This window comes from Limulus polyphemus, unplaced genomic scaffold (assembly GCF_000517525.1).
Source record: "Limulus polyphemus unplaced genomic scaffold, Limulus_polyphemus-2.1.2 Scaffold3873, whole genome shotgun sequence".
In the NCBI taxonomy this organism is placed as follows: Eukaryota; Metazoa; Arthropoda; class Merostomata; order Xiphosura; family Limulidae; genus Limulus; species Limulus polyphemus.
In genome coordinates this window covers 48,206-62,151 of record NW_013669483.1, presented here as the reverse complement: position 1 = coordinate 62,151, position 13,946 = coordinate 48,206, and the positions used below count along the sequence as shown (strand labels likewise).

The following is a 13,946-nucleotide window of genomic DNA, read 5'->3' as shown; positions in this document are numbered from 1 at the left end:
GACATTGAATTATTGTAAAGAGTCCAAAGGAAGGCTCCTTACTTTAGGAAGGACATTGAATTATTGTAAAGAGTCCAAAGGAAGGCTCCTTACCTTAGGAAGGACATTGAATTATTGTAAAGAGTCCAAAGGAAGGCTCCTTACCTTAGGAAGGACATTGAATTGTTGTAAAGAGTCCAAAGGAAGGCTCCTAGGTTGGAAAGGTCATATGAGGATAGATTAATATCTCTGTGATTGTTTTCTCATGGGAAAAAAAGAAGAGTTAGGGAGGATTTAATTGAAGTGTTTGAAATTGTTAAGGGAATTGATAATGTTGATGCATTACGTTTTTTTCGTACTTAGAGGTGATAATGGTAGGACTAGGTAAGAGCCATCATCAGATGTGTTTGATGCAGTTAATTTAAGGGAGCTTAAGTGAAGATTTGATTTTAATGATAAAGAATGGCTTTGAGTATTTAATTTACATTTTAAAGCTTAGTTTAGTGGGTAGGACAACGTAGATTGACCAACAGGTCCCTTGTTGTCTTTAGACTATATGTAATGTACAATTTACTTTTTACAACACATTAATAGTTTTCTAACAGTATCTTTTATTTCGCCCCCCAGTGGTATTGAATGTCTGCGGGCTTACATCGCTAGAAACTGGGTTTCGATACTCGTAATTGGTAGAGCACAGATAACCGTTTGTGTAGCTTTGTGCTCAACTATAAACAAATAATCTTCTTTTCCTAAAGAAATATTTTTTTATTTGATACTACATATTTGTTCATTCCTTTTGTATAACTGCATTACGATATTATTTGTTTGTTGGAACGTAAAATATTTCTGTATCTCTCTTTTCCATTAGAGAAATTATTAAATATATCTTTAAATATTCCAGGAACTGGTGTTCGTACAAAGTCTCCAAGATGGTGCCCTGTAAAGAGAGGAACGGTACAGAGACGTTTATTGGTCGGAACTGGCAGCGTTGTTGGCAGTGGCCCTATAACCGTAACTGTGGTGGCACCTATCGGTAAGGATAGTAACGTAACATGCTAATTTAACATGAGGTAATATTTAAGCATGTATTTTTTGCCATTGGTACATCAGGAAAATAAAAGTTTTGATGCTTCAAACTTTTAAGAAAGTGTGATTTTAAGTAAATTATTTTTTTAAAGAAAACCCTGGAAGTGATAATGTCAAAGTCATTTCTCCAGGCTGCTCAAAGTGGCAGACAGAAATATATGTTATATCTTGAAGATCAGAAAAAGGAAAAGGTTGCAAGTGAGGTGACGGAAAAAAGAAAGTCAATCTTACAAGAACAAATACATAATCTTGGTCGTAAACGAAAAAAAGATGGCTTGATAACAGTTCAGCACTTCTGCCCTCTGCTGGTGAACTTGCCGAATAGACTGAGAAACAAGATAGTCAAACAACTTCAGGAAGTCAGCAAAAAATTAGGAGTTAAATATGAAGATGAAAAAATTGAAAGTCCAAACTTGTGTATGAGCATTTTGCTACAGAAAACAACATGATGTGTTAAATAAATAAAGTTGTTTTTTATTATTTGACATAATATTACTATCTCGTTTTTCTCGTATAGTATAGTTGTGTAAGATACTAAATAAGAGCTTTGTAAAGTTTTGGAAAATACTGTAATTTCAATCCGATTTAAGTATACGAACCATGGAAACGATTTTTCTTTTTTATCTATCAATATTCATATTGACATTTATAATATAATTTGCTTCCCTTTGCATATACAAAGACAACTCTAAATAGATTGAAGAAAATAATATATTTATTTTAAAATATTGACACGTTTCGCCTCTAGTGGTAAGTTATTAAATTATTCGTAAATCATGCACTAAACATGGAATACACTAGTTGGAAAAGCCGACCAGTGGCACAGCGGTATGTCTGCGGACTTACAACGCTAGAAATCGGGTTTCGATACCCGTGGTGGGCAGAGCACAGAAGCCCATTGTGTAGCTTTGTGCTTAATTACAAACAAACAAACTAGTTGGAAAAAAAAAAAGAATCTCGCATCTAAGATGTTTCGTCATTGTTGGAACTTTTAATAATTTTTTGTCGTCATTGTTGGAACCTAGGTAATAATACTTTGGAACTTTTAATAATTTTTTATCGTAATTGTTGGAACCTAGGTAATAATACTTTGGAACTTTTAATAATTTTTTGTCGTCATTGTTGGAACCTAGGTAATAATACTTTGGAACTTTTAATAATTTTTTGTTGACTTCTTCAGCTAAGAAATTCGTTATAATAGTTTGTGGTTTTTAAGGTACAATTCCATATACTAAACTAATTAGCGAGATTGACTATTACTGTTTTGGTTGATACAGCACTTGGTAAAGTTACCTTCTATAACGGTAGACATTATTACCAGAAGATATACATTTTTAAAGTGTGTTCGCCAAAACAATTCTACAAAAAGGACGAAATTATATGTAAAAGTTGACTTTCATTCAGGGTTGAAATTATACCGGTACTCACTGGTACTGGGACTTATTTTTTTAAGGCGGTACTAGTACCGGGACTTATTTGATTTACTTTGTAGTTTTTTATGTTTACTCGTAGATTTTTTTTTTTTTTTTCAAAAACAGGCCTACTTCACCCTGCTGAGTACCTGTACATTTTGTTTTGATAATTTCACCCCTGCTTTCATTCTTTATTCAATAGATCTCCCAATTTTGGGTAATAAATTTCTAGAAGAAGTAAAAAAACCGATTTTTCAAAATCAATAAAAGTGATTACAAGCATTTACTAACTTGTTCCTTGTTACCAAACATTCCTTATATATTTAGATATATACTATTGTCACTATAAATAAATTGTTTCGCAATGAAGAAGTTATAGCCTGACCGATTTCTTTAGTAACTATAAATAATTAAGTAAATACACCAACTGCTCAATTTTTATGTTGTTTCAGTTAAAAAAAACAACTTCTTTCCATAACTATAGTTGCTTAAAGACATTATTTTCATGGATTTCCTCGAAACTTATGATGTAGGCCTAATAATGTAGACGCTTTTTTTTAAACGGTTCTTAACCTTAGAGATAACGATGAAAGTAGATGGACCTTATTGACTTTTCAAACGAATTTTTCTATACGATTTATACACCAGATTGCTCATGGTGCATGATTTTTTTTTCAGTTACAGAGTCCTTAACACCATGCACATTTTATATATAAAAAAATGCCATCAATATTAAAGTTAATTCCTTTAATTACTTCTGGGGGTCTTCTGTGTATTTTACATAGAAAATAAGTGGTTCCGCTTTTTGTCCTGGTAAGTTGTTTTCTTAAATTGACTTTTGTAACAGGGAAGAAAACGTAAAATTACACAATATGAAGAAATAAGTGGACTCCACCCTTAATGAACGGTTTATAAACGAATCCATAATTTTAGGGTTAATTTGTTCATTACGTATTTGAAATGTAAGTTTTTGTGCTTCTAGTATTGAACGAAAGGCGTCGTGACTTGTAAGAACCGTGAAGAAGACGTAATATTCTTTGTTTACACACCTCCCACTTCAAATCAGTAATGGGTAAATTAATTGACTTAGAAAAAAAAAACGAATGGGATTTTATTACAACTATTAGGCCTATTGGCTTACATTACTTCGCCAATTTTTGATGGCCAAGATCTAACTAACGAAATAATTACAGTAGTTACCTTGTTAATAACAAAAAAAGGCCCCGAGATGATATACGTAACTGTAGCCATCTGACGAAATAATGAATTATAAGCTGTATCAGTAGTTACGTGAGAAAAATATATTCAATTGGCCGTACTGATGGCCAGATTGATTTTTAATTTCCCCATGAGTACAAAGCTTACTGTAATTGGAAGTTGTTATTATTATTATTCTTTGTAAAGTTATTTTGTTGCACCATTGATTACTTACTTATTTATTTCAGTGTAATGCGAAGGCCTAAGTATATCACGACTTATAAATCGGTTACTCAGACTGTATGGAAGTGTTGCCCTGGTCACAGTGGGGACCACTGCGACAATAGTAAGTCTTGACTTCTTTGTTATGTCTAATTGGATAACAATGTTTGTAATTGTTGACCTCTTTGTTATGTCCAGATGGGTAATAATGTTTCTAATATTCTGATTGGTAAACATTAAACTATGTAATTTTTGGGCATTAGAACACACTTTTAATTTTCTTGAACTACAAGTTTCGGCCCCTAAAGGTAGATTGTAGATAACGGCTTTTTTACAGCGAAATCTAACAGTTGTAATGTTTAAAAAGTATATGAATTTATTATGATTTTTCACCCGTGTCGTACAAATACTTGATAGAAAGAACTGCTTTGTATGACACACTTTGATAGTTTCATAGTAGTTTTTTTGCATTAAACAGGTTTAAAAATATTTATTTTCAGATTGCTACAACTGCTCATCATTCAAGACTCTTGAGCGAAGACTTCGACTCCTAGAATCTCAAGTAAGAGTAATTGGAAGTTCTGATTTCTTTAGTTCATTTTTTAACAGTTCCGGAGTTATCTTCAGCGATACTTACCATATTATTAATTAAAAAAATATGTTCTTTCCCTACAAACTGGATGGTTGCTTCAAGCTTTTTCTTTCTTTCATCCAATAGTTTTCCCGTGTTCGACGCTACAAGTCATCCAGAGATTCAGCATCTGAAGACGACAGTGATAGTTCTGAAGAAATTGAACCCGCATCTGGTCATGGAAGGCAACCTGTAACAGTGCCTGGTCATTCTGCCAAAGGAAAACTGTTTGAAGAAAGTCCTCAGAAGAGTCCTACAAGTGATCCCGAATATGGGGTTTTTAGGCAAAACGTGGACACTCAGTCTTGTAACTGTCCACCTGGTCCACCAGGCGCAACAGGTTTTCCAGGACAGAATGGAAGGCCAGGAATAAAAGGCGATTCTGGAGCTCCTGGCCAGAATGGACTTCCAGGAAGAACTGGACCTCCAGGCCCTAGAGGCCCACCTGGACTTCCCGGGCCTCCAGGTGATGTTTACGAAGGAGTAAGAAGAGGAGACACTAGATTTTCAGATTATGAACAAGCTGATAGACTGCGTGGTCCTCCAGGACCACCTGGCCTTCCTGGAGAACCAGGACTTCCCGGCTTGGAAGGGAAGGAAGGTAAAGAAACGTGTGTTATCGAACGTGAACTTTGTTTTAAAGAGGGATATTGGCTGGCACTACAGCAGAAAAATGATAAGGATTCATACTTCTGTATTACTAGTTTAAGAATTGTCGGATTTTGAACTGGTTTGAAAACTTGAGTTCAGAAATATATGTTTGAAGTCAGGAAGTACTTAATGAGCCTCAAACTTTGCGACTTATTTCTGTTAATTGTTTTAAACAATTTATCTAATTAATGTAACCTAACAGTTTTTATCAAAATGTATAACTTTACCCATCGGTGAGCCACACATATATTTATTTTAGTAGTAGCAGTAGAATGACTATACTATTTTCATGATGAAAAGGGTTAACTAAATAAATTACCATAATCATGTTCATTAGTAGTATTACTGCAATTAATATTTACATGTACATATTAACAATTTACAGGTCCGCCTGGAAAAGATGGAATTCCTGGAATATCTGCACCACCAGGACCCCAGGGCCCCCGTGGCCCTCAAGGTCCTCCTGGGCCACCAGGTCCAAGAGGAGAACCTGGACCAGTGGGACTGCCTGGACTACCAGGAGAGCCTGGTCTAGAAGGTCGCACTGGCCGTCCTGGGCCTCCAGGACCTCCTGGATTAAATTTCCGAGCCAGTGGTATTAGTAAGTTAGTTCTTTGTAGCCGGTTCTGGTTTTTATGGCTTATTTTTTCATTTGTTTTTTCCGATTTCGTAATGGTCAATATAAAGATTTTTCCAAACTTTGGTCAAACAGGTATAACAGAAACCAGAAAGTTAATACGACAAAAAAACGACAGATACGTGATTTTTTTCGGTTTAAACTCCACGTATCCGAAATGTTGCCAAACAAGCAAGAACAACTTGACTGCATGCATTTTGTAATAACAAAGGTTTCACGTCTTACGGTATTTATTTTAAAATAGCTCATTAAATAATGTCCTTCGGTTAAATTACAATAGATCATAACTATTAGACGGTCACTTCAAAAGTTAGGTTATGACCATTGCTTTTTTGTTTTTGTTTTACCACTATATCACTGTAATTCATATTCCAGCCTGCCTGAAGAACTCTGGTATTTGGCGAAAGGCCTCGCCGGCACTACTGTATATAATTTATTGATAACTTGTACGAATTAACTTACTGGAGAAATTCCTATCTTTTATAATATTTGTGTTCAATAGTTATTTATCAACGCACACTCTTGGATACCAGAGACACCTTAGGTTATTGAATAAAACAGATACCAGTAACTTGGTGGTGTGAGTAAGGCGTTCTGTTACAAAGTGTTATGGTAACAAGAGTATATTCCACTCCAGTATTCATAATCCTTTGAACCTGCTTTATTGCTGATGTCTTATATTATGTTGTAATGAGTAGTCATCGTTAAATTCAAAATACTATTGAATAAATGGTCTGTGTAAATTAACAGGAGCAATTAGAGAGACACTGTTTAAAATCTCTTAAGTTCGTTGTTTTAGCACCGTTTAGTTATATCAGAGGTCAAGAATAAAAGTAGATTAGTGTAGAAATCATGAGTTTATTTAGATAAATTAGTGTTTAACATATGTGAGTTATGTGAAATTAAAATTTGGTTTGTTAACAGAAACTATAACTATGAAACTTGGCCTGGCATGACTTGGTAGTTAGGGTGCTCGACTCGCAATGTGTACGATCAATCCCACTATTCTTTGGTAAAAGAGTAGACCAACAGTTGGCGGTGTTGACTTGGTAGTTAGGGTGCTCGACTCGCAATGTGTACGATCAATCCCACTATTCTTTGGTAAAAGAGTAGACCAACAGTTGGCGGTGTTGACTATTTACCTTCCTTCTAATCTATCAATTCAAAATTAGGAATGGCTAGCACTGGATAGTTCTCGAGTAGCTTTGAGCGATATTCAACGAATGAACAAAATTTGGATCAAAGTCATTCTTGAAATATATTGTGTTATGTTATGATCTAAACCGTTAAGCGCTTACCTTGTTGTAAACTGAATCCAAAAGTCTAGCATACAAAAATAAATTAACAAATCAAGTAGATCATCAATTGACCGTTAAGTGTGAAATTTTACGTGATAGCCCCCTGCTAGCTCAGCAGTAAGTTTGAAGGGTCCCTAAATGGCACAGCGGTATGTCCGCAGACTTACAACGCTGAAACCGGGTTTCGATACCTGTGGTGGGCAGAGCACAGATAGCCCATTGTGTAGTCTCATGATTAAGAACAAGTAAAAATAAAAAGAAAAAAGATAAATTATCAGGATTGGGGATTACTCCTCATAATGTATTATCTCTGTGAATTATCTTAGGGATTACATCTTCTGAATATTTTTGTTGTTAATTCCAGAAAAACAATTTTATATATTAATTTTAATTTTAGGTCCGCCTATTGGAGCCCAAGATGCCCCGATTGATGCCCCCAAAGAAGATGATTTGCCCCTGCCTTGGGTAAGCATTGAATATTCAACCCTCTATGTATATTTCCTGAGCAAGTTATTAGTGTTAATCTAGTTCAAAATCTGTAAGAAAGTCACTGTGTAATATAATAGAATTCCAATCAGACTATTATATTTGTCATATCCATTGCCGACGACGCGTTTCGCTCAATCCAGAGCTCTTCAAGCCGGCTGAGATACAACAAAAAATAACAATTAATAAACATTATTTATGTAAGCCATTTGATACAACAATAATTGTTATGCTGTGTACGCCTAAGGGGCTAGATTAAGAATGTAGTGTTTAAAAATGTAATGAGCTTAATACTTATGACTAATATAACAGTAACATTTTTCAACAGCTTGTAAAAGGCATACACACCATAACATTTAAGAAAGTCATTGACTGATCAATGATGGTTAGAGATAGTTTTTGATGAAAATACCCTAAAAATCAACCTTCAATTGTCAGTAAAGTTAATTATGTCATAATAATCGATAATATTTGGAAAATTTCATCAAAACTAAAGTAATAGAAAAATGTAGCCACTTTTGTGACCCTCACAGTGGGACCCTACATTTTAGTTATCTGATTATAATTTACATGTATACGACAAAATGATAGGCTTAACGAAATGTAAGACATCGGTATGAGTGCATTAGAGGAATCATACAGTATTTGCATTCAAGTAAAGATCTAGCATTAGGCCTACAGATAAACCTTTTAAACTTATAAATTTATCACGTTAGGCCTACAGAAAACTCGTTAAAATTAATAGATTTATTGCAATAGGCCTACAGAAAAGTTCTTTAAATTTATAGATTTATCACATTAGGCCTACAGAAAACTCGCTAAAATAGATTTAGTCATTTATCACATTAAGCCTACAGATATCCCGTTTAAATTTACAGATTTAAAAGTTTCCTCTCTGAACTTATATGTAGATTTTCCTATTCACTAGATAAATATCACCTAATTATTTTTGGGGAATAACCAACTTATAAGTTACCTGCAATTTAGCTGAGCCTTCTTTTTCTGCTGCTATAGTTCTCCATTTTAAACTTATTGCAATTCTCGTTGTATTGTTGTAGAGGTTTGGAAATTTCTGTCTTACTTTTACAGTTTTAAAAATTGCAGTTATACTGTCCTTTCTTTAATGAAAAAATGTTTAACATAATCTATTTTTCATATCGTTTCTTATTAGACTCTGCTAGAGATGATTGAAAGCCTTCAAGAACAGGTAGATAAATTAGACGCCAGAGTCTCTCTCATCGAGGACCTACTGCCAAAGTTTTTAAAAGGTATTTCCAACTTTATTCAAACTTGAAATCCCACGCAGGGAAGAACTTATATATATATTTCATTATATTAGCAATATTTGTGTGTGTGTGTGTGAGAGAACAAGAAGAACTTAAGAAAACTAACCTCTCTTAATTACTGATATTAGTACTATTACAGAACACGTAATCACTATAAAATAACCTCTCCATCTTTTTCATATCATTGAATACTCAGATTATTCTCTGTTGCATTGGTTCGGTTTCTTTTAAACTCACCTATTTCCATTATTGTATGTGTTGTTAAACAATTTGGATATGGTAACATAATTATTCAAGTAAAGGCTGCAATATAATAAAATGTTGGCTAATATTCTGCTTAAATATATAGCTGAGGGGTTATAGAACCGTTAGCTGGAAATTATCAAAACTTTTAAAGATTATGATAATTCAGTATTATTAATTTTAAATGAAAATGTGCTCTGAACGAATTTTCTTCTGTGAAGAACAATAAATAATGAACAATTACATTAAAATCCTAAACGATATCTCCGAATTCTGTATAATAAAATCGTCATAGATTTATTAAGTATTTTTTAAGAACTGTACTCATTGTTTCAAAATTAAGTCATCAGAATTTGAAAACAAAATTGATATAAATGAATGTTTTAAGAAAAACGTTTTATTATTGGTGAATATTTGACAGTTCTCCACTAGGTAAAACACTAACTTACTTTTCAAAAAAACAAAAAGTTATTAGTGAAAGAAAATTGGCTGCTCAGAAGATGGTAAAAATTAGCCTAATCCAGACTCCGAACGCGACATTTGCGTATATTGTATCGGATTGCAAAATGTAGTTATAGATCTAAAACATATACTAATCATTTAGTGTGTGATAATGTTTTTTGTATTACAGTTCCGTGAAATTACCTCTGTAGATTGTAGCTGTTTTTTAACATATAGACGCGGGTTGGCTCTGTGGTAGATCTCTGGATTTCGAAGCTGACGAGCCGGGTTCGAGTCAGTGCTATACCACAAAATAGTCCTCGTACATTAAGCTGTGGGTATATTATATGAGAGAGAGTCAACTCCTCGGCGTAGGTGTAAGGAGCAGCTGACTGTTTTTTCCTTTGACCAGTAATTCATAATTAGGGATGGCGGAAGATAGATTTGGTAGCTTTGCTATAAATATAAACTTATTATATTTCATAAACAAATAATATAATAAAATAATTTTTAACAGAAATAAGAGAGCATCCAACTGGTATTCGCACTGATCGTTATCCATTGGAAGATATTCCACCAGAACCAGGAATATACCCTTACCCGCAAACCTTGGCTTCTCGCAGGGGTATACCCGGAAGCCCGGACTTCCCTCACGTGGACACAGGCGTGGATGTAGTCAACAGCGTCATCAGAGGAGATGTTGTTGATCCTTACAGGCACATGTTGGGAGATGAGAAGGATTCCTCCGACTCCAGCGATGGCGGTAAAGAAAAGCCTCCTGGTGTGACAGCTGGCTAGTTTTGGTCATTACTGAACCTTCGTAACGTCCTACATCTCATTTAATAGATGTATGTTTTAAACTTTCCCTGGGTTGTTTTATCTTGATTTATAGTAGATAATGTTACTGATAATTTCACCACTAAAATATTAATTTGTTTTATAACCATTTCTATACTATTACCTATTACAAAGAACCACTCCTCAAAAAACAAACACATTTATTTGCTAGAATTAAATTAGCAGATATGATTTTGTATATCAAATATGTCATTCTTTGATTATATAAATCTTTCATAGCTTTATAATTCAGTGTTACTATTAAACAGGATAAGCTTCTTTTGGGAGTACGCATGCGTAGGATACCTTGATAAAGTGATTTTTTTAAGGCTACAATAGTGTTTTATCACTCAGTACCTATTTTATCAAACGTGTCACTGCTGGCAAAGAATACTGTCTATGTATTTTTAACAAGGTTCTACTTTTGTATTTCACTCGTCGTTCCAATAAAAAATTTGTCAGCATTTCGAGTAATTATTTATATAAATATCTTTGATGTTATCCAAATAAATGTGTTTAAAAAGCTACTGTTACACTAAACAATGATAAATATGTAACTACAAAGTACTTACAAAGAGAAAAGAATTTGGATTTCAAAGACTTGATTACTGTGACTCTAATAATGAGAAGTTAGGGATGAAGACTCGTTAACTGAAGTGTTTTGGTTGTCTTATTACATAAAGTGAGGATCTTCTGGTATTTTACGTACAGGCACGAGACGAGTTGTTATTTAATGAGCAAGTTTTTAGACCACATCATACTCAACGATGGAAGTTCAAATTCTAATCTTTACATTTTCACAGTTTAAAATGTAGTAGTAGTGCGCTCATATTCTTGTTTTCTTAGCTTAAAAGCAAGATATTTTAGCAATCTAAGGTGGTATTTTTCCAGGGAATGGAGAATGATACGGAAAATCCTGGAGGTAAACATGACATTACATTTGTTTAGAAAGTTTTTGGTATTACTACTGGTACTATAGTTGTTAGTGTTTCAGTGTTCTTTTATTCTACTGCAGCGCCTTCTTGCGGTTGCACTTCGGGCACGTGAACTCATATATCACAAGTGAGGTATTCATTATATTCAATTTAAAGTTCATGATCCTTTTTAATCATCTCGACTTTTTCAAACCACACCTTAACTTAATTTGAGGATATATGAAACAAGCATAAGTACCCGTCCCCAGTGACGGAAAAGCTTAAGTAAACTTAACAATCTAACTTATTTCATGGACTTTAAAAAAGTTAATTGTGTTGCACTCGGTTTCACTCAGAGCCAAATCTCTGAGCTACTTATACCGCCCACCACTAAAAGTAATTGTTGAGCATTTCAGTCATGCTAAGAGCCGTTCAACAATAACATACGGTAAATCTACATTTTTATTGTTTAATTACGTCACATTTTGAAATGTGAATGATAATACGATTAATTCCTAACAGTTTAGTGTAGAATATCCTGCTTGCGAAATAAAATTTGACATCAACATTATTTATGCCTGTTCACCTGCCATTTCAAAAGTTAACGTTGAGCTTTGCCTGCGTGCAGTTTTTCAAACGGGAGACAGACGAACACACTGACAAATACACCGGTTCACAATATATATCAGATTAAGGTAATTATTAGTGCTAATATATGACTTTGGAGGTAGCTTGCTTGCTTTGAGAATAAGCAACAGGCCTGTCGCTGGCCTTCCTAAAGGCCATTATAACGCCCCCACGGCTGAAAGGGCGAGCATGTTTGGTGTGACGGGGATTCGAACCCGCGACCCTCTGATTGCGAGTCGAGCGCCCCCTGGCCATGCCGGGCCTAAAACAACGTATATTTAATTGCATGAAAATATTCTTAATCGAAATTATCAATTTACTGGATTTTTTAGACTCATAACGTAGTTGGCCCGGCATGGCCAGGTGGCGCTCGACTCGCAATCTGCTGGTTCGAATCCCCGTCAGACCAAACATGCTCACCCTTTCAGCCGTGGAGGCGTTATAATGTGTCGATCAATCTCACTATTCGTTGGTAAAAAGTAGCCCAAGAGTTGGCGGTGGGTGGTGATGACTAGCTGCCTTCCCTCTAGTCTTACACTGCTAAATTAGGGACGGCTAACGCAGATAGCCCTCGTTTAGCTTTGTGCGAAATTCAAAACAAACAAACATAACATAGGTAAATTAATATTGTTGCCCGATGAAGACTCCAGTAAGAGGGCCGAAAGCTCGCAAATAAAAAGTATCTTAACGTAGAAAAAAGTCCGTGTTTTATTCTAAATAATTCCCTCACTACTCGTTTAAAATCTGATCACTTATATCCCTTTAAATACTTGGGTCTACTATCCGTGCAGTTTTAAACGTATGTTAATAAAATAAACGACCTAATTAAAAAAAAAAAAAGAGGTTGACAATTGTAGACCGGGGCTAAGTTACAAGTTTGGTGTTATGTTAAAGCTGCTGTGTTTTCATATCTTCAATTTTCGTATGTATGGCCCGTGCAACTTATAAAGAAATAAATCTGTTAAATTTTCACTTTCATTTATCAAAAGTTAATCAAATTCTAAACACGTACATTATCATTGTTTTAAATTCAATCACAATTTTTAACGCTTTCTAAGCCGTTCCATCATGCTCAGTTACGCGGTTGGGTTATTAGGCTTGTTCAAGATTTTATTTTTCTGGATATTCGTGTATTAAGGCGAAAAACGCTTTCTAAGCCGTTCCATCATGCTCAATAACACGGTTGGGTTATTAGGCTTAGGCTTATTCATGATTTTATTTTTCTGGATATTCGTGTATTAAGGCGAAAATTATTTAGTTCAATTAAACTTCAGTACAACCAATATGAAATTTAATTTTGCATTTTTTTTTCCTATATGGGAAAGAAGTTCCGAAGATATTCACGACAAATATAAGTTAATCTGACTATGACAAAAAATTGCGTTTATAACCAGCGATTTCTTACCCGATTGTCACCAAAATCTAGTCGTTTGGCGCTCGGAACCTCCACCCCCATGTTACACCCTACGTTTTCTGTCTTCACCGCGCGTTGAACGGGTATGTTAATTAATACATGTATAATGTTATATTAACAACCAACGTTTTACTAATAATTTCTACGCGCGTATCTCGACAACTAAAAGACCGATGTATACGATTTTTTTACACAAGATGGGAAGTCAGTATGGGACAGTCCTCTCCAAATCACTTTGAAGCATTTTTTAGAGTGGGAAGTTAGGGCATTTTCTTGGTTTGGCGTTAATAACAGTAAAGCGTGATCGGATTTGTACCCAAGTTCATGGGCACATTAAGGTTGAGACTCTCGGTCACACTACAAAAAATGATCACTGTGCATCTTGGAAAGTGAAACTTAACGTTATCTATATACTACTAAAAACTCCGAGATTGTTTGTTTGCTTGTCTGTAATTAAATACAGCAAAAAAACGGCACACAATAGCGCCATATTGTAATGAAATGAGAATAGAAACAGAATAAAACAAGTTTCGTTAAAATCGGGCCACGGGTTACCTCCGTTTTTCTGGTCACTTTATGAAAATT

The 13,946-nt window shown here is 34.6% G+C and overlaps 1 protein-coding gene across 2 annotated transcripts in view; it reads left to right on the top strand.

The window, feature by feature from the left end:
- The window catches only part of LOC106470201 (EMI domain-containing protein 1-like), an 18,587-nt gene extending 7,717 nt beyond the window's left edge, over window positions 1-10,870 (top strand). Inside the window, exons 2-9 of one of the 2 annotated variants that reach the window (XM_022398808.1) lie at window positions 881-1,012; window positions 3,923-4,020; window positions 4,397-4,458; window positions 4,615-5,128; window positions 5,564-5,773; window positions 7,511-7,578; window positions 8,771-8,867; window positions 10,087-10,870. In XM_022398808.1, coding sequence (XP_022254516.1) covers window positions 881-1,012; window positions 3,923-4,020; window positions 4,397-4,458; window positions 4,615-5,128; window positions 5,564-5,773; window positions 7,511-7,578; window positions 8,771-8,867; window positions 10,087-10,367 — 1,462 coding nt within the window. In that variant the 3' untranslated portion in view covers window positions 10,368-10,870. Of the gene's footprint in view, window positions 1-880; window positions 1,013-3,922; window positions 4,021-4,396; window positions 4,459-4,614; window positions 5,129-5,563; window positions 5,780-7,510; window positions 7,579-8,770; window positions 8,868-10,086 lie in introns of both variants that reach the window. The other variant, XM_022398807.1, reaches the window with a different exon arrangement.
- Window positions 10,871-13,946: the final 3,076 nt, after the last annotated feature.